The 20367-nt window shown below is 44.7% G+C and overlaps 1 protein-coding gene across 2 annotated transcripts; it reads left to right on the plus strand.

The window, feature by feature from the left end:
* The first annotated feature begins 336 nt into the window (after nt 1-336).
* On the plus strand, nt 337-20299 carry USP38 (ubiquitin specific peptidase 38). Of its 2 annotated transcripts, none has more exons than XM_078863027.1 (13): nt 337-469; nt 5714-5913; nt 6932-7191; nt 8424-8695; nt 10115-10250; nt 11306-11435; nt 11561-11662; nt 11879-12037; nt 12146-12342; nt 12995-13088; nt 13920-14026; nt 14778-16590; nt 17520-20299. In XM_078863027.1, exons 2-13 carry the CDS (start codon nt 5737-5739, stop codon nt 17625-17627), a joined length of 3555 nt encoding a protein of 1184 aa, XP_078719153.1. In that variant the 5' UTR covers nt 337-469; nt 5714-5736; the 3' UTR covers nt 17628-20299. The 2 variants fall into 2 exon arrangements, with proteins under 2 accessions (XP_078719153.1, XP_078719152.1); XM_078863026.1 differs by having other exon boundaries at nt 338-469; nt 17437-20299.
* The last annotated feature ends 68 nt before the right edge of the window (nt 20300-20367 follow it).

The raw sequence follows: 20367 nt of genomic DNA on the forward strand, positions 1-20367 counted from the left end.
TGTCTTTGGTGAAGTGCCGGTTAAAAAATGACATAAAAATATATATTTATATTACTTTATTATTTCCCTTCTACGTGACTTTACCGAAAGAACCAAGAATATTAATCCCTGCAGTCACGAAAGCTTTAAATAAAAAAATTAATGTCGACATGTTACCCCCAAAAAATGAGTAATAATACATTTAAATAAATGACTGCAGGCACTGAGGCAGGGTTTGTGGACGGCTTCACACCCCCCCCACCCCGTAGCTGGGGTCCTTGCTCACCGGAGTCGCTGCTCAGCTGATCGCAGCCGGAATGAAATTGTCGCGCGGGCTTCGTCCCCGCGTCTTTCTCATCTCGTCGCCTCATTCCTCACCTTCATCACCGCTGCTCTTTGGTCTTACAACGTTTGCATTATTCGAGTCGTGATCCGCGACTTGGCCGGCGAATGCTGGCGAGAGCCGCCGTGTGAAGGAATCCGACACGAGGTAATGGAGGGCCCCCATCCGCGTGTGTATGTATGTCCCCTATTCGGGGCTCCTGTTGAATCGTTCGCCAAAATGCCTCATCATTTATCAGTCATCATCGTTGCCGTCCGATTGTTATTGAGACAATTGTCGTCTTGAGTTCCTGTAATCGTTACAAGCGTGTAAGGCAGACGTTAACACCGTAACATTAATTAATCGTCATCATCAGACCATGGTCTATCCGCAACTGGATGAAGGCCTCTTCGTCCGCCGCCAACTCCCGCGGTCATCCGATGAGATGATTCATCTGGCACCTGCACACGAGCTGATTTATTCGTTCGGTCGTCTTAACTGTCACTCCCTCATCGTTCTCGTTTACCGGCCGGTCTTCCCTTATCGTTAGTAACGCATCGTGCCAACCCGGCTTAGTTTGCTTAACTGGTAAAATGGTGCCTGGCTTGCATATGTTATCGGATTCAAGTTTGAAAATTATGTATAATTACGAATGCAAACTTTATTAATATGTTCGTCATCTACATCTTGATTATCAACATGATCGCTAGCAATATAAATTTAACCCATATTGTCATTGTCACTATCATTAATATTATAATGTTTATGCTCAACGTCATAAAAATATCTGAGAGCGGTGTTCTGCTTTATTATTTGGGAAAATTCCTCATTCCTGTGGCGGGGAATCAGATCAATATAACAACCTCTTTCGATGTACCTGAAGATCGTTAGTGTTCGTGAACCTGCTAGAGCATCATCGGAAGACGTTAACAATAACGTGGTCATATAAATAGGTTTTTAAAGGAAATATCTGAAGGGGAATATCTAAAGACGGTGGTTGTGACAGCAAGAGCCGTCTTTTAAAGACACGTAGACTTAAACAAAAAGTTCTAAAGCGAGATTATGCATAGTCAACACCAGAGCGGACGGAATTAAACTATTATGAAGCTTCATGGTATCACCGGCATTGCCCGTGATGATGACCTATTGATTTTGTTAGCTTCCCACAAATTGTCTCCCTTAATCAATGAACTACTAAGTCATTACTAGCCTTGTTCTACCATTGTTAAATAAGAGTACGTATATCTATTTACATAGAGTTTTGATCATAATACCTACTGTTTGCCTCGGGAAACGTCACCGAGTCAAACACATTGATGTGGGCCGTGAATTGTATGTTTCTTGTCGCCAGTTTTTCCTTAACAGCATAGCCATAAATTTAACACTGTCAAAAAACATCTTGAAGTGAGGCATTGTGCTGTGTAAGCACAGCACAATTTTGTAGAATATTTAGAAGCCAATTGGTGGATTGTACAAGGGTGGTTCAAATAATTCCTGGAATTTTGCTCACAGAAAATAGATTTTATCATGGCAGGTCATCAAATTGTCAACATGTAGGTTAAATCCACATCACTTCTCTGACCAAGTTCCTGAATGCCCATAGCATAGTAGGTAGTGTCTCTGCTTGATCTATTTCAGGACATAGGTCTTCAGTTCGTCATCTAATAGAAAATGTTTCCCACCAAAGTGCAGATTCTTTCGAAAGGGAAAAACAGATGGAAATCTAGACTGTATATGGGGTGTAGGAGAGCATCTCCAGCGCTAAGTGTTTAATTTGGCTATGATAGCATTAGCATTTTGGGGTTAAGCATTGTGGTGCAGAAAAAAATACTCTTCTTGACAGTAGACCTTTACGTTTCTTTCAAATGTCTTTATGTACATCCTGGAGGATGGTGTTGATGATAGCAACCTTGGCTAAGGAATGTGCATTATTTGTGATCCCAGAACACTGATGCCATCACCTTACCAACAGAAGAAACCTTCCAACAATTCTTGGGTGGTGAAGAAACCTGGAGTGTTTCAATTCCATCCTAGAAAGTTTGATTCTGGAGTGTGTTATTGAATCCATATTACAATGTATTCCAGGAATATTTTGCTCCCAGCGATTTACACATTTGGCCCTTTGAAGGGCCAGATTCCAGTAAGTGTAAGCAAATTTGATAATTGGTTTTTTACCCTTCTATCTGGCAACAAAACTGACACCTTTTTACAAGTAGTCATGTTTGCATAGACCGCAATACCTGCAGTCATAATACAAACAAAATACATAACTCTGATAATGTGCACTGTCCTTGAAGTTGATTGGTCCACACCCGAGACAGCTTTCCTTAGAGCAGTGGTTCTTAACCTGAGTTCGATCGAACCCCAAGGGTTCGGCGAGTCAGTCTCAGGGGTTCGGCGTAGGTTAAGACACACACCCGACTCGTATGATTGTGCACCAGTAAAAAATATACCTATGTTTTTAATTTGAAAAAATCATATTTTATTTTTACAATTAAGAAGGGTTCGGTGAATGCGCATATGAACTGGTGGGGTTCGGTACCTCCAAAAAGGTTAAGAACCACTGCCTTAGAGCCTAGTCTCACATGGGTTGGACCAGATGACGCCAAAAGGCGCACAACTCAAAGACAATGCACCATCAGAGTATGAGAGCTCGGGGTTCCCATAGTGTAAACAGAAGGACACTTCCTTGTATGCTACGGGCATTCGGGACCATTCAGGCACTCGTGCATCATGAATACGAATTCTGATAACATAGGCAAGGCAAAGAACACACATTGATTATCTTAAGTAGATACTTATTAGAATTTTAATAATGAATGTAGTGGTCCATTATCCAAAAGTAACTTTGTTTTGTATTTTTCAGTTTATCGGTGTTAATGACAAAAGTGCTAATATTTCCAGTGTATGTTTTTCTATATACATTATACACTAGAAGTAATATATTCTAGAAGAGCGAAGGTCTTGTAACATGCAGTAAAGTATAGATAGAATCAGAATGTTTATTTAGACTGGAGTAGTTTGATGAGCTCTGAAGCTCCTTTTCAGAGATGTCCTGTTGGGATGGGTCAGTAAGTAACAACAACAAAAACTATACAAAGCTAAAACGATAGGAGTGCAAAATAGGGAAAAGGTAAGCAAGTCACGAAAAGTAACTAACGTTTCTAAGTGTACATAATCGCCCGACGATTTTTCAACACAATACACGCTTGGCCAAAGCAGCAAAACAACAACAAAAACAGTCCCAGATCACACCAAGACAACACACAGTCCCTCAATAAAATTGCATGTAAAAATGTAACGTGATTCACGGGTAAGAATCACAGTTGTAAATGTGCTTTGATCCGACACCAATCTTCTGCTTCAGGATAGTTTTTGAAAGAAGATTTACGATGTTAAGGGAGAAATCAAGGTTGTTCAAAATGTTGGTGCTGCAACGACAAAGGCTTTGTCACCTATTCCAATTCTTGTTCTAGGGATAATTAAAAGGTAATTAGATGGGCGTTTTAGGTTTCTTGGTTTTGACAATGGAGTTAATAGAGAAGGTATGTCACAAGTCTACATTTAGACGAAAGTATTAACCTGCTAACATGAACAGCACTACTGGGATTCTCAAAGCAGAATTTCCTAAGATTAATTCATTAATTTCTTTGGTGCAGTAAAGCCGCGTACAATAGCATCAGCTTCTATTTCATTCGTATGTTTAGATTAAAAGTGTATTGGCATGTGTTCATTGTAATGGCATGTGATTCCATGCCATTGTCAAGAGTATGCTGTCAACAATGTTGTACCATTGCTGTTATAATTCAGTAGAAATGGTTAAGTTAAAACACAGCAACGGGTGCAACTTATTTCTACTCTGCACAAGAAGAGCCACATTGTACAGTTCATATCGTTATGGCTGCACCCGGGCTTGGCTGTGCTCATAAATGTATAATGTTTCTCTGAATATGCTAGCCTTGAGTTATGCACAATAAACTCTTTCACTTTGAGCACAAATTACATTGATTAGCATGTGGGGGTTTGTTGCATGAGCATGAACTACACAGACATCTGACACCAATGTGCTCACAGTTGCATCTCCACGTCTGTCTTGTGCTTTAATGAACCACTCTTCCTCTCGACCATTTTTTGCCAGCAAATATTTAGAAAGCCTGCCACCAGTACACAGCTGTGCACGCTACATTAGAAAAACAGCCACCCTATGGCCTCAAAACATTACATCGATTACACACTCGCAGGCATGGCTTTTAATAATGCTTCATTTTAAAGAAGTTTACCAAACCATAGTTCTTGGTTTTGATAGATGCATTCTTTTGCTCCTAAAATTGTCGATCAATCGAAAATGCAACATTGGCAGCAGTGTAAATTATTACATTATTTAATAATTTGGTGGGAGCCCGTTTAAATACTAAAACAGGTATGTATCAGATAGATGCACAGGTTGGGTTGTATAGTTGTACTTGTAGTATAGCATTGTATAGTTTCCAAAATGCTGTTGTTATGACAAATTTCCCTTCCTCTCCATTCTGGGTGCTCAGCCTTAAAAATGCATGCTTCCCCATCACTAATGAGCATTTTGAAAACCCTTGGCTTGAAGCCTCATGTGTGGAAGAATGATTGAGTTGATGCAAGCAATACTGTCATTCCGTATGAACAGGCAGCATACAGAATTGAAAGGTCTCGTTTTGTGCCAGCACTGCGTAATTCATCACCGTTCAGATTTCATAGACTTTTCGTTGTCAAATGCCAGTGCTTTGGTAACTAGCACAGAGCCACAGTTGTGCTGTATTGCTAACAAACATCAGTTTTTTTACAATACACTTTTTCTCCTCTTGCATTGTATACTTTACTCTAAATAAGTGGGAATGCATGTACATTTCTTATTTTTGGTCAACTTAATGCTAGACTAGGGGTCTGTAACCAAAATAACAATATTCGGTAAAAAATATATTTCAAGAGCCGCAATGCATGTGAATACGAGAGACGGTGGTCCTTAATAAATATCGTCACGAAGCAGTCCTTAAAGAGCCGCAGGATGCCGACCCCTGTGCTAGACTGAGACCAAATCACCCATAATGCACGCAAATTTATTCAGGTCTTGGAAGCTAAACAGGGTTGATCACCTTACATAACTGAATGTTGTTGGCTGCAGGGCCAGGTTGTGGGGACCCGAGAGGGCTATGCAGCAACGTACGTTGTTGTTTCTGTACCATGCTCCAATGTCCGTACAATGCTGCCATCGTTGACATAGGTGGCAGGTGATATCTAAACCATCCATGGCTCCACGCCTTCAACCTGCACTGAGCATGTGGTGAAGCATAGTCAAATAATTCCCATGACGGGATTGGGTAGGTCTTCATCCAGGAGCGGACTGACAAAGGACTGTGCATTTTTGATTACGTTTTACAGAAGTGGCCGTGTACCACGCAGCGATGGACAAGATCCTGGAGGGCCTGCTGAGCTCATCGCACCCGCTGCCGGTGAAGCGCAGCGTGGTGAAGAAGGTCCTTGAAGCGGCCGAGGGCAAACTGGATGGAGAGCAATGCCAGGCCATGTTCACGCTCGCCACACGCCTCACTCTGCTCAGTGAAGATACCTTCCAGAGACAGGTACAGCTACATGCTTGACACATCAACAGGGCAGAACGTGGTTGGTACAGACAGCCTCTTTGGGAGGTTGCTTTTTCCCCTCTGTTGATCTCAGTTTGAAATGATATGCAATTTCCTCAATACTGGCCAGCTATACTGCTTACCCAAGCTGAAGTTCTTTTCGTTTACGACCCGCTGTTGACTTTGCTTTATATACATAACCTAATCTTATTTAATTGTGTTATCGTTAATGCTGTATCTCACCATATACTTGTACTCGATGTGCAAAAATTCTACTACGATATATAGTAACTGAAGTTTAAAATTACACAAGTCCCTCTACTTTGTCAAGCCTTTACAACCAAATTGTTAGTGTCCACCTTATTGGTCTCGCCCTCCAACCGATGTCCTAGCCGACTTGTAAAGGTCCTTTAGATAAAACTGCAACAATACTTATTATGAATATGTGTCACTTTTATCATTGGTGATGATAATAATTTAATGATTATATTGAATGGCTATTTATGAGCAACTATTAGAAATTCAGTTAATCATTTGGTGATGAAAGGTTGCCACTATTTGAAGCACCAAACTGCACCATCAATACTCTTAGTTCTTTCGGTAAAGTCACGTCGGTAAAAAATGAAATTAAAATAAAACAATAAAAATCACGACGTTTCGGAGGCAACACAAGTCTCCGTCATCAGGTGGGACCGTCACAGCCAGATTAGCTGTGACGTTCCCACCTGATGACGGAGACTTGTGTTGCCTCCGAAACGTCGTGATTTTTATTGTTTTATTTTAATTTTAATTTCATTTTTTACCTACGTGACTTTACTGAAAGAACTAAGAGTATGAATCCTTGCAGTCACGAAAGCTTCAAATCTAGAATGCACCATCAATGACACGCAGTTATTTCACTGCAGTTACTTTAGACAAAGCTGCTAGCATCTTGGACATCGCAGTCACCGTAACATTGACCAATGAACGTCCACTTCGGATGCGCGACTGACGGCGTAGTTTATCATTCCTCACGCAGGTCGGCCAGCAGGTGCTGGATGCTTACGCGCGCTGCCACCGCGCCCAGTTCGGCGAATTCTTCAACAGCGAGCTGGTGCTCGGGATGCTGCGCCAAGGCTACGGCTCACTGGGCCGGCGCGACGCGCGCCTCCTCGACTTTGTGCAGCACGGCCTACGCCTGAGCCTCAGCCTCCCGTCCGTGCTCGCCGTGTACGCCTCGCTGCGCTCCGAGGCCCTGCGCATGGTGTGCGAGCGCCTCCGACCGTCCACGGCGTGCAGGTGAGGAGTTTCATCTCGACAAGACGCAACTAAAAAAAAAACAGTCCTCGTCCTCTACACACTTGCCAAGTAGGAATGCACCGTTGCATCGATTTGTCAATTAAATATACATTTGTACGCTTACGAAAATGCATTGTAAACTATACTTGTGTAGTGACAGAGAAAGGTCACTACTGTGTCGGCCCGTACGAAGGCTGGGGGCCCCAAGGGGGTGCCTGGGGGGTCGCGTGGTGGAGGGATCCGGACCCTCCCAGAGGTGGGGGAAGTGAGGCGTGTCCTGGGAAGGGAGGCGTGGCCTGAAGAGAGCCAGCCACGCCGGGGCGGAGCCAGCCACGCCAAACCAAATATAAGCGTGGTGTGAACGCAGAGCGAGGCTGCTGTTGTACTGTACTCCAAAGTGAAGACATCATCGGTCGTCAAGTCCCGAGTCGTCGTCCTGGGCCAGGCAGGCCGTTGCCTGCCTGGTCCAGTCTGTGTCGTGTTCCAGAGTGTTAGTGAGTTGAGGAAGGTGGTCACCACCTTATGTACAGTGTTATATTACTTACCGTTTAATAAATAGTGTTGCCTCCAAGCTGCGTGTGTGTGCACCTAATTTGAACCTACTACACTTGTAATATTTTATTGTAATGTGTATGTTGTGCGTAATTGGTTCATTTGACCCCTATGCAGCCATTGCATCACATAGGAAATTAAAGATTTATTCTAGGATAGAAACATTACTCAAAATCGTGACAATTCATCGAAATCTGAGGGGTAGTTTGGGGCGAGTTGACATCCTTTGGACACACAGCCTAGGTAACTACCTGGGCTGTGTGTCCAAAGGATGTCCAAAACAGGTGGGAATAATCTGTCTTTAGAAAATAGCCTTTAAAATAACATTTGACCCACCGCCATAATAACATGCTGCATTGATGTCACTGCATTGATGTTTCTTTTCACGGGATTAGTGATGTCACTTGACTGTAAATATCAGCTGATTTGTGAAGCTTCATCCTCATGTCAAACACCTCGGGACATGTAGCCTAGCTGTATATAAACCTTTAATATACAGTTTAATTAAATAATTCTTACATAAAAATATAAATCCCCAATTCCTTTCTTGAGTGGGGTTTTTTTTAAGTTGCGGAGTATATATGTATGTTGAACTTCTTTCGCACGCCGTACATAGCCAACTGTGCTAATCGGAGGTGCGGGAGTGATTAACAAAGTTTGCACATGTCTATCCCTGACAGACTCGGTGAGCTACTCATCGAGTTCCCGCAGTGTCTGCCCAGAGAGGGGCAGCAGGCCATTGTCTTCTGCAAGCAGCTTGTGCGGACCATCGGTCACTTTGCCTGCCCGGCGGCGGCAGCAGAGGGGGACGGTGCCGACAGCGAGAAGGCCATCCGGGAATTCATTGGGCAGGTGAATCGCGTCAGCGGGCTGCTGCCCAAGGTGTGGGTGTCGGAGCCGGCCGCCCTCCTCCCATCCCTGCAGGAGGTGTTTGCCATCATCTCCACTCCAGGTAACGAGCTACTCAGGAAAATGCACTGTCTGTTAAACGATGAGCGCTTGTTGCTTAGAAGGCCACATGCCTGTCGGCTCGGCGTTTCCCTTGTAAAAGAGAGATTGCATCGTTAGCTATTACAATAATAATAAAACATTGAATTTGATTGAGCTTTGACTTAAAGCTTTCGTGACTGCAGGAATTCATATTCTTTGGGTCTTTCTGTAAAGTCACGTAGATAGGTTTAAAGAAAGTAAAAACTACGACATTTCGATCGCAACACATACGGTCGTCATAAGGTGATGACGACCGCTTGTGTTGCGATCTACGTGACTTTACCGAAAGACCCAAAGAATCTGATTGAGCTGTTTTAAATACTATTTTGAGATTAGAGAGTGGAATACTTGATTGTTATTATTTTTCATAAAGACAACCCCCTCTTAGTAAAGTTTGTTTTTGTCCAGAAGGAAAATTAAATTTTTATAATCTATATCAGACATTTCATATTTATACTGACTGTCCTCCAGTATGTTATTGTAATTGTAACCGATAATGGAATTTTAGGCTTTGGACATTTTCATAACCACAGAATTTAGTACAAATAGTAAGGTTTGAAATTATTGCAAATGTCTAAACAAAGCAACTACTCTTGTTGCAAATGAGACCCATCAAATCAATATTGCTAGTTGAGTAAGATGGATAATTTAGTCAGTGTTGGATTAATTTGCATATACATGCATAAACCGCTCAAAAGTGCTTACACATTTTGTCTTTAATGGAAATTATTTTATTTAAAAATAATTCTTTGAAAAATAATGGCATGAACAAGTATGCATGCGAGTATCAACAAATGCATTTTGGCTCGGAGCTCGGCATTGAGCTGGTATCACTCAAACCCTGGGTTCGAATCCACCTGTGGTTAGACTGAGTTCGCCAGTTTAGTGAGTTGATAGTTTCAGCCCAGTCAGTGGTGACTGCACAAAAACCCCATTCCATAAACATTGTTTCTGCACTTTATTTTGCTAAATTCTGCTCTGATAATTAAAAATATTGGTTTAACTGTCATGCACAAGCATTGCATTACTGTCAGTGGTAGAAGAGGCGCCCCCTGCTTTGTGCAACAGCTTGCTTGAAGCAATCTCAGAAGTAGTTCTGTGATATCTATTTCAGTGAGACATTTCCTAATTCAGTGATTCCGCTCTGCGAGAGATCGGAATGGAGGCTTTGTATCGTGACATGACGCCGGTAGCAGCATTTGGATAACATTGTCGGAGTTTTATTTTGTTATTCATTTTGGATAATTGATTGGCAGTATGATCATCTTTTATATACAGCTCCCTAAGTGTCCAAAGCATAAGAGATTGATTTTATGCACGTAGCTACATATGGGACAATGACATTTGGAAAATGCGAGTGAAATTATTGTCCATGCTCCAGACGTCCCCGCCGATCCATCAATCGCGCTTGCCAGCCTGGTGCAGTACATCCCCCTGCAGATGACGAACGTCATCATCCATAGCCTGACGACCGACGCCAATGTCCACGACGCCAACATGATGGTGGCCCTGTGCAGGTAAGTTACCGCGGCCTTGCCCATTAACGCACCACAGCTGTCCTGCAATTTGACCTTTCACTTTGTCTCCCAAATGATTTAACCTCTCTAAAGAATGGCATGAACCGAAAAAAGGAATGGCTGTCATCTTGTAGATAATCACTTAGACTGTGTCTTGGGTTGTCCGACACGAGCGTGATGGTTCATTAGTAAGAAGATGTACTGTAAAGTTAGTCAGTTGCATTTTACTGGTAGGAACCTCATGGTTACACCAGCCCACAAGGGATTATTGTGTCCGTCGTGCAGGGAGGGGCTGGGTGGGGAGGGGAGGGTGGGATAGAGGAGGGGCTGGGTGGGGCTGGGTGGGGGGTGGGAGGGGTGGGGCTGGGTGGGGAGGGGCTGGTCACCCCGTGGTGCCCTTATGAAACTCAACGTTTAACCTACTCACGCCGGCTTGTGCCCGCCCTCACAGTCGGCCATATTTGCGGAATACACCACGCAGCCGTTGACCCTGGCCATTGACCGAGCAACCCAACGTTCCTACCAGCTCCCTCCGCAGGAATGTGTTTTTATATTGTGATGTCATTTTGACGTGATGACATTTCAGTGTAGTCCAATGTCAGCAGTGCAGTGGTGTCATTAGAGAACTCTGATGGTCCACCTTGCTGGGATTTGAAAGTCTTTTATATTTGATAATGGCGCTCCAAACTTGAGTTGGATTGCCCAGAACACAGCCTTCGTACATATCGACACGATAAGGACTGCATGACTTGAGTTACATCATCCTTATTTGGTCTTAATTCTAAAATATTGAAGAGTTTGCCAAATCACGCATCTCATATCAATATTTATTTCTTTGAAATGAGAGAAATGCATATGGAAAGAGTCAGATGGAAACATATCAGCCATTCTTCTAATCAAAGCTTAGCACCACACATGATAAAAATCCTTACTGTGAAAAGAATGTATTTGTACCCTGCCCGCAAAGATTCTGCCAGAGAGGAGATGCACCCGCGCCACCCATAGTTGGAGGACCCTACACTGTTTAACCCTTGTGCGGTACGCGTCCGTGCCAGGATGATTGACTGGCTGTCGTGGCCTTTGGCCCAGCGTGTGGACTGCTGGGTGACAGCTCTGCTCAAGGGTCTGGCTGCCGTGAATAAATTCACCATCCTCATCGATGTCACCGTCCTCAAAATCGAGCAGGTCGGCTATGGCTTTGGCGCTGACGTGGTATAATGCAAAATATGCGAGCTGAGTTTTTTCTGCCCATGGTGTGTGTTGGTGAATGGACGGTTGTGCGTGTGGGCGCACGTGCTTTTCTGCTGCAGGTGCTGAGTCGGCTCTGGTTCCCGGTGGTGCGAGCTGGTGCGCTGTCCGTGCTCTCGCACATGCTGCTCAGCTTCCAGCACTCGCCTGAGGCCTTCCACCTGGCAAGTCATGTCAAAGGCTCGAATCGCCCCAGATTCAATGCAGGCACCATTCATTTTTTTTCTTTTGCCAATGCTGATTTCAATTACGAGATGACCTTCCAAGAGCTCGATCAACTATCTTGCTAGTGAGAGACTGGTTTGTATGTGGCATAGTTTCAATTCCCTGTTCTGTCAACCATTACACTCTACTCCTCGTGTGTGTGCGACGATACGTAGCTGCTGCCACACATGCCGGGGCTGGTTACGGATTTGCGCAAAGAGGCGTCTCCCACCAGCATGGCGTGCCTTCGGCAGCTGTCCCGCCTCATGCAGTGCATGATGTATCAGTACTCCGGCTTCCCTGACCTCTACGAGCCAATCCTCGAGCTCTTCAAGGTGAGGGCGGTCACACTTGTCTCGCGCGCAGGTTATCGAGTCATCATCGGGTGAACGTGTCGAACACGCGAGTCGCATCGTTTTTGCCCGGGCTCGCGTGGTGCACAGGACTTCCCCTTGCTGCACGAGGACGACATCAAGCGCACGCTCACTCGCAGCGCGTGGACGTCGCAGCGCTCGGCATCCCCCACGGGGCCTCTGCGGCGGGCGGCGGACAGGTCGGAAACCGGGAGGACCGGCCTCGTCAACCTGGGCAACACCTGCTACATGAACAGCATCATCCAGGCCCTCTTCATGACCACACAGTGAGCGTGCACACCTCGGCATTGGGAGAGGAGCTTGAATGCGCTTTGTTCGGTGTGTTCAATTCAACTTGTGCAGTGATTGCTGATTTAGAACAGATGGTGGCGTTGTGAGCACGTGTGCACACACACCAGTTACAATTCCTTAGGTTACCCAGATATTGGGAGTACCTTTAGATTTGAAGCTTTCGTGACTGCAAGGATTCTTACACTTAGTTTTTTCGGTAAAGTCACGTAGGTAAAAAATTACATTAAAATTAATGAAAATAAAATAAAATCACGACGTTTCGGAGGCAACACAAGTCTCCGTCATCAGGTGGGACCGTCACAGCCAGATTTGCTGTATCAAGTGAGGCAGGCTGCCTTGTGTTGCCTCCGAAACGTCGTGATTTTTTATTATTTTATTTTTATTAATTTTAATTTCATTTTTTACCTACGTGACTTTTCAGAAAAAAACTAAGAGTATTGGGAGTACCATTGATGAGGGTTATTCTATTTTTGTCTGTTTTACGTGTGTTTTTTATTCAAAGTTTACTTATTTTGTAAACCAATTGGGAATATTATGTACAATCAGTTTTCACGTATATATGAACGGGTGAAGGAGCAACGTGTCGCCTGTACCTGACGCAGCCACTTTGCCTCTTTGCATTCCCAGTTTCCGCCGAGCGGTTCTGTCTCTGAGCCTCAACGGCTCACGTCCTCTAATGGGAAAACTGCAGCTTCTCTTCGCCTTTTTGGCTCATACACAGGTACGAGCAGCTTGACGTCTCCGCATGAGGTGCCCCTCTGTGTCTGGTCCCTACTGTTTTGCTTGTTCAGTTGTTGCATTATTATCATTAGGTTCCGTCCACACCAGACTGTAATTTGTCATAGAATTTATAATTATGTAATTCTTCTATGTGTATATCTATGTTAAACTTTTTACGTACCGTACGTAGACAACTGCGCTTATCGGAGGTGCGGGGAGTTGACCAGTGGCACAGTTGTTAGCGCGGTGCACTTTGAGCCCGGCGACCCGAGTTCAATTCCTGCCCATGGTTAACGTCCGTAGGAAGCGATATCTGAACCGAGCCTGTCCCAGGCACACTCTCAAAGTAACTGGTCAAACGTCCCGCAGTGGAAAAATGAAGACTGAGGCTTTCCTAGATAAATAAACTCCCGATGTAAACAATACCAAATCCTTGCCATATTAAACCGAGATGTAAAATAAGTATAACCCGTAAAAACAAAGTTTTTCACTATAAATCCTTTATATGCGTGGCGGCTAGAGTCCTCTCGTCCTCTGGCTTGAGATGGCTACCACCTATGGGTCAGATGATTGCATTGCACCATTAAGCAATTGGTAATTAAATATAATATTTTTGCCCTAAAAAGTGTAAAATTGTGGAATTTTTTTTCACGAACATTAATTATCACGCACAACGAGCCTGTGTGCAAAATGTTAGCTCGATTGGATCACGGAAAGTGGGTTATAAAAAACGACCGAAAGATTTGCACGGTCCTAAGCAAGCAAGCGAGCGAACTTAATATAAAGGATTTAGTAAAGTGCCTGCCTCTTGACCCTCCCCACACAACCCCAGCGCTCTGCGTTTGAGCCGAGGAATTTCCTGGAGGTGTCGCGCCCCCCGTGGTTCACGCCGGGCTCCCAGCAGGACTGCTCCGAGTACCTCAAGTACCTCCTCACCAGGTGGCGTGCGTCTTTATCTCTTAGGAGAGAATTTAAACAACGCGTCGTTTGGCGCGGGAATGTGAAGCCGCATTAATATTCGCGCGCAGAGGTTTTTATTGTTGTATTGGAATTGGTTTATTTCGAGGTAATAGCAAGGGAGCATGATTTACTCTCCCACTGTAACACCCCCCCCCCCCCCCCAGGCTCCCCAGCAATTAATTGTCATGGGGTCACAATTTTAACTCTTTTTTTTGCCTCATTTGTATTGTTATGTTTTCTGTCTCACTTGCACAGTTTCGTTCCCACCATTAGCCTGTATGTAACATTAGCTTGTTATTGCATAATAATTATCATAATCCATAAATTGTGTTAAAAAGATACAGAAAAGCTGCATTTGGACTCGAATTACGTTGGTTAATTTTTAATTGTCTATTTGTACATATAAATAGGAGGGAAGCAGTAGTACAGTGGTTAGCGGTACTGTAATATGAACCCAGTGATCTCAATTCGATTACCAGCAACAGCTAATATCAGTCGAGAGAACAATAACTGAGCTACTGGTCCTGGGCAACTCCTCACTGCCTCTTGTGCTGACCAGCATGGTACAGTGGTATCAAGAAAGCCACGTGATTAAAAATGATATTGGGATTCCTTCATCTAGCAATTACTTAACACAGGGCTATAAGTAATTACGTTTCGATTCTTATGAGAAATGTCACGAGATTAAGTTGAACTTTGGCTGTGTGCGGTGTTTGATTTTATCCATCAGGATACACGAAGAAGAAAAAACTCTAATTCAGCTCCATAGGAATGCAAAAGCAGCAAAGCAAGGTGCAGAGTCTAGCGGGATCTTGCTGACGGAAACACAATCCGCCAGTGGGAATCCACAAGACTGCAAAAAAACAGGTGCTGACGCTCTAGAATCACCTAAGGAGGTTTCTGAGAAAGACGAGGAGAGGACGCTGGTGGAAAAAATGTTTGGCGGGAAGTTATTGACAAGGATCTCCTGCAAGAATTGCCGAGGCGTGTCGGAGAGGTTCGAGGCGTTCACCGACCTCTCCTTGGCTTTCCCGACGCAGGGTGTCGAGTCCGCTGGAAAGCTTGATTCGACCGCCACGACGGTGCAGCCGGTCACGAGTTCGCACTTGGCCAACGAAATAAGCAGTGTGCCAAATGTGACACAACACTCGGCACTGTCTTCGGGCTGCGCGCAGGTGCCCGAGTGTCAAGACGTGAACGTAAAGGATCCCACGCAGCTTGGCATCAGTGATGAAGTGAGCGAATCGGCGTGCACCTTCCGCAGCGAGAGCCCCACAGGCTCAACGCAAGCCAGCGCCTCTACTCCGGCCACAAGCGTAAGCGATGACAGTCGCTGTTCCCAAGAAGCGGAAACGGCAGAAACATCTAACACCAAAGTAGACGCCGCCACGATGACTATGCCGAGCGACGGAATAGAACATTTCACCGACGTTGCGGTAGAAGTGCGGGCGGGACCCCACGTTCTAGTCGGCGGCGACGGTGTCTCCGTCTCGAGTAATGAACGGCCGCCATCAAAGCCGGAGGTCGTCGTTTGTTCACCGGACTCTGACACAGACAGGGAGTCGGAAAGCGTGCCCGGTCTGATCAATTATTTCCTAACACCAGAGACACTGAGCGGGGAGAACCGGTATTACTGCGAGGCGTGCAATTCCCTGCAGGACGCGGAGCGTGCCACGTTGGTGGCCGAGAGCCCCGAGTACCTGGTCCTGACGCTGCTGCGGTTCTCCTACGACATGCGGACTCACTCCCGCCGCAAGATCCTGCGCAATGTGCACATCCCTCCCAGCCTCGTCCTCCCAGCGCGGGCCAAGATGAAATGTGTTCCGCCACCGCCGAAGAACCACTGCTCGCAGGACTGCAGCTGCCACCTAAAGGTCAACTCGGGGGTGGACACCGATGACTCCTGCAATGCTAAGTCTCCGCTCTGCAAAAAAATGAAACATTCTGAAGCGGAGCTCGAATCGGACGGGTTTTGTGACTCAACTGTGCCGTACGTGCTTACGTCCGTAGTGGTGCATTCGGGGATGTCTTCGGAGAGCGGCCACTATTACAGCTACGCCCGGGACTGTGGGAAGCAGCGCGGGGGCACGAGACGCTGCCACAGATTCAGCAGCAACAACAACAACCTAATGCCAGAGGGCACGGCTGCATCTCCCACCGGCACGACCAGCGACCTCGCCGATTCTTCAGCTCCTCCGCCTGATAAAGACGTTGACGATAGAGGCCCGCCGAGCTGTCACCTCCCTTGTGCCACCGCCTCAAAGGTTGACCAGGAGGAAGAGAAGACTGAAGATGAGTCGGAGGAGGAGCAGGGGGAGGAATGGCTTTTGTTCAACGACAGCCGCGTGTCTTTCTCGTCATTTGGCTCCGTGAGCGGCGTTACGAGCCGCTTCCCCAAGGACACGGCGTACGTGCTGATCTACCGGCGAAGGGACCGCCGGCCGGAGGGAGAAGGCGCTGCCTGCGAGCGACTCTGCTTCGAGCCGCCCCTCCGCAAGGAGCTCATGGAGGCTGTGAGCCGCGACAACAAGCTCTACCTCCAGGTCAGGACTCGGCATTGGCTCCTTTTTTCATTGGATTGTTAACTACCTCGCCTGGTATACAGGAGGAGATGGGTTCGATCCCAACCCTGACGCCTGTATATTTGGAGTTTGCATGTTTTCCCCGTGGTCGTGTGGATTTTCCTCCGGGTCCTCTGATTTTTCCTGCCACATTTAGAAACCTACGTTTAGAGTATTTGGTTAGCAAAAAATGTCTTCACGATAAGGCACTTTGTTAAGCTATCATTTGTGGCCAGGTCGCTTCTGAAAAAGAGCCATATAGCTCAGTGATTCATACCTGGTAAAATAAAAATAGTTTAGTTTAGTACCAGTGCAGAACCATCCTATAAAAGTGAATTGAAATGAAGGCTTTTTGTAATAAAGGATGTTATTGTTTTTGTAAACAAAAAAGACGAGTATTTTAGTAGAGTTTGAACAATGTGCTTGGCCATGATGTGAACAATTGCGGTGTTTTCTACATGTTTTACTCTGTACAGTGCCCTAGGTAGATTTTTTGCCGGTAGATTTTTTGCCAAGGGCTCTATTGCAGATTAATCATGGAATATAATTCTATGTTTATACCAAAGTGACAAACCCATTTAGACTTAGTATATTTCAGCCAGGGGCATAAACAAAATGTATTATAATGATTGTTTTAGCTTTGCTGTGTATGTGCTTTGATGTGTGTGTATCTGTGTTATATGTGTTTCTGTGTTGTTTGTGTGTTTTGACGTCCCTGCGTGTGTTTTGGTTTTTTTGTGTGTGTGTGTGAATTTTTACATTTCTATATCTGCTGTGTGCGTTGTGCGTGCATGTTATGTTCATGCGCTGGTGCCGTGTGCAATGCAGGAGCAAGAGCTGGAGGCACGGACCCGTGCTCTCCGTACCTCCTCCTCATCCTCGTCATATCACCGCCGCGATGACGATGACAGCCACTCGCCTGGGAGCTGCGGCCCTGGGGGTGGAGGCAGTGGATTCAGCTCCATCAGCCGCCTAGTCTTTTGACCCGAACTTCATCTGCACGTCTGAGCCCAGTGTAACATCCACCTCACTCCCCAAGCCTCCCCTCCGTGACCATCCCCTTTAATCCAATCACCCAACAACTCAGGCTGCATGAATAACTTTTTGGCCAAAGTGGTTAATGTTTGTGTGTTTTTTCATGTGCGCTTTTTTCTTAACTCAGTAGCTTGAAAGGCATAACCGCTTGCAGGCTGCAATATGAATTTCCCAACTCCGATATTAGGCAGTTGGGTGGATCAGTAGTGAGAGCACTGGCTATCGGGTCAGTTAGCAACGAGTCCATAGCTTCATTCCCACCACTTGGCAGTAATTTCCTTGTAACGTTAGCATAGCATCCTGTGTGCTGGAAGTGGGCGTTACAGATCTGTGACACCATTCTCTACAGAAGACTATATTGTGTGCCATAGGTGAAATATATTTTTTTTATTACCCTAAACTAAGTTATAAAATATTTGCACTTTGCAAAGACATATATTCACATCTTTCTTACAATTCGATACTTTCATTTGGGCTTTTGTCTATGGGGAAAAGGTTTGTGAATTAATTTTGATGCACATTAATTGAAAATCACATGGCGTACTCTATATATTCACCACTCCAGTTAGTAAATTCCCAAATGTGTTACCAGTTGTGTTTAGAGAAACTTGATAATAAAATCTTCACTTAAAGCTTTCGTGACTGCAGGAATTCATATTATTTGGGCCTTTAAGTAAAGTCACGTAGATAGAAAAAATGATAAAAATAATAAAAATATCACGACGTTTAAATTGCAACACAAAGCAGTCGTCATCAGGAAAAGTGGGATTCGCTTCTAAAGACAACTGCTTTAAAGGTTTTAATTAACTGGTTAATAACCAACCACCTTCCGATGTTCTGATTTTTTTACAAAACTGAGCAATCATTGGAAGGACGTTATTAACCAGTTTAAGTCATAATGGGCTGTGATGTTCCCAGCCTTACCACCTTCCGATGTTAGTTATTTTCGGCTCTATGATTTTTTAAATTAACATAATAAATGTCTCACTAACGCAGCTACCTCGTGCGCCATCCTCAAGGCTGCTGCTTCACGATCTCCCATTAACATGCTAATCTCTCACATTAACATCGCCACCTTGGCACACTCGCTGTAGAGGAGTCTTGATGATCTCCCATTAACATGCTAATCTCTCACATTAACATCGCCACCTTGGCACACTCGCTGTGGAGGAGTCTTGATGATCTCCTATTAACATGCTAATCTCTCACATTAACATCGCCACCTTGGCACACTCGCTGTGGAGGAGTCTTGATGATCTCCCATTAACATGCTAATCTCTCACATTAACAGAGCCACCTTGACACACTCGATGCTCGGCGATCTTGCATTGACATGCTAATCTCTGCCTGGCAGCCCTGTGATTGGTGGAAAGGCCACCACCGCCGCGGTCGCTGCCCACCACTTGCATTGGCATTGGCTGCTGACATTTGGGCTATGCCCATTTGAAACCTTTATAAGCAGTTGTCTTTAGAAACGAACCCCACTTTTCCTGATGACGACCGCTTTGTGTTGCGATCGAAACGTCGTGATATTTTTATTATTTTTGCTATCTACGTGACTTGACCGAAAGGCCCAAATAATTTATAATAAAAGCATCGACCCCGATTTAAATATTCTAGATTTTCAATATTCCAAACGCTTTTTTTTTTCAAGCTGAGAAAACCAGACTTGCATTAGTGTCCGTTTGTGTTGAGTTTAGCTCCACAGTATTTCCTTTACTCTTACATACTGGGTGGATATTGTGATTTTGAGCAGCTAATGGCATCAAATATGCAGGGGGGGGGGGGCATCTTTTTTCAGGTATGTGTAAAACACTACTGTGTGTACCATATCAGGGAATGGATGTGAAGCCATAATGCTTTGTTATATACCGATAGAATGTGTCGAAATTAGTTTTAAAAATGGCGTACATGCTATGTTGATAATGCTGAAATAAAAATGTATGGAGCATCTACATTTAGTTTTCCAACGCAGCCCTTGTCATTTTTGTTTGGTGCATGATACGAGATCATTGATAACTTTGAAATGTTCAGGATTGCGAGAGATGGCGACCGCTCTGGGGGGATGCTTTATAATGCAGGGGTGGATTGATCATGGTTGATAATGAAGCGGCTAATGTTAACCATATTTACATCGCACATTTCTTTACCACCACAGGCTGTGACTCGACTCAAGAGGATGCCTTACCAATGGTATGCAGTTCATAAAGGGGTGTGCCCTTTGTGAGTGACAAGTTTACCCTAATACAATTACTTCTGATTGGAACAATCAAACATTTGACATCAACCGTGGCATGCTGCCCAGGAAATGTGAATGGGTAAAACTGCTGTCAAGAGCACTTTTGGGCAAGTGCTCCGTTGACTACGAATGCTTTTCATCGGGTTACATTTAAGTGGAGTGATGGGATCTTCAAAGAGCTGGTGGTGGTACAGGCAGCTGATACACCCTTGCGTTTTAACCACAGACCATAGACCTCACCAGTGATAATAATTTTGATGGAATTTGTAGTGGAATGCATTTTTTTCACGATTGTAGGAACTGATTGGAGTGAAGGAGACGGCTCGTGCATACATTGTTGTGCAACAGTGTCTTCACTCGTGTGTGTAACCAAGAACACGTGTATTTTTGGGAATAAATACTATTCATGGTGCAAAATATTTTGGGCAACTTTCTTTTGACTGGAAGATTTGTGATAACAATATTGCTGTTGAACAATATTGTAT

The sequence above is a fragment of the Lampetra fluviatilis genome, chromosome 15 (assembly GCF_964198595.1).
Source record: "Lampetra fluviatilis chromosome 15, kcLamFluv1.1, whole genome shotgun sequence".
In the NCBI taxonomy this organism is placed as follows: Eukaryota; Metazoa; Chordata; class Hyperoartia; order Petromyzontiformes; family Petromyzontidae; genus Lampetra; species Lampetra fluviatilis.

What these genes read in the sequence shown, in the direction of transcription:
- USP38 (XM_078863026.1), top strand. Translation starts at nt 5,737, where the DNA reads ATGGACAAGATCCTGGAGGGCCTGCTGAGCTCATCGCACCCGCTGCCG. An exon ending in AAGATACCTTCCAGAGACAG is followed by an intron (nt 5,914 to 6,931) that starts GTACAGCTACAT and finishes TTCCTCACGCAG; the next exon opens with GTCGGCCAGCAGGTGCTGGA. An exon ending in CTCAAGTACCTCCTCACCAG is followed by an intron (nt 14,027 to 14,777) that starts GTGGCGTGCGTC and finishes TTTATCCATCAG; the next exon opens with GATACACGAAGAAGAAAAAA.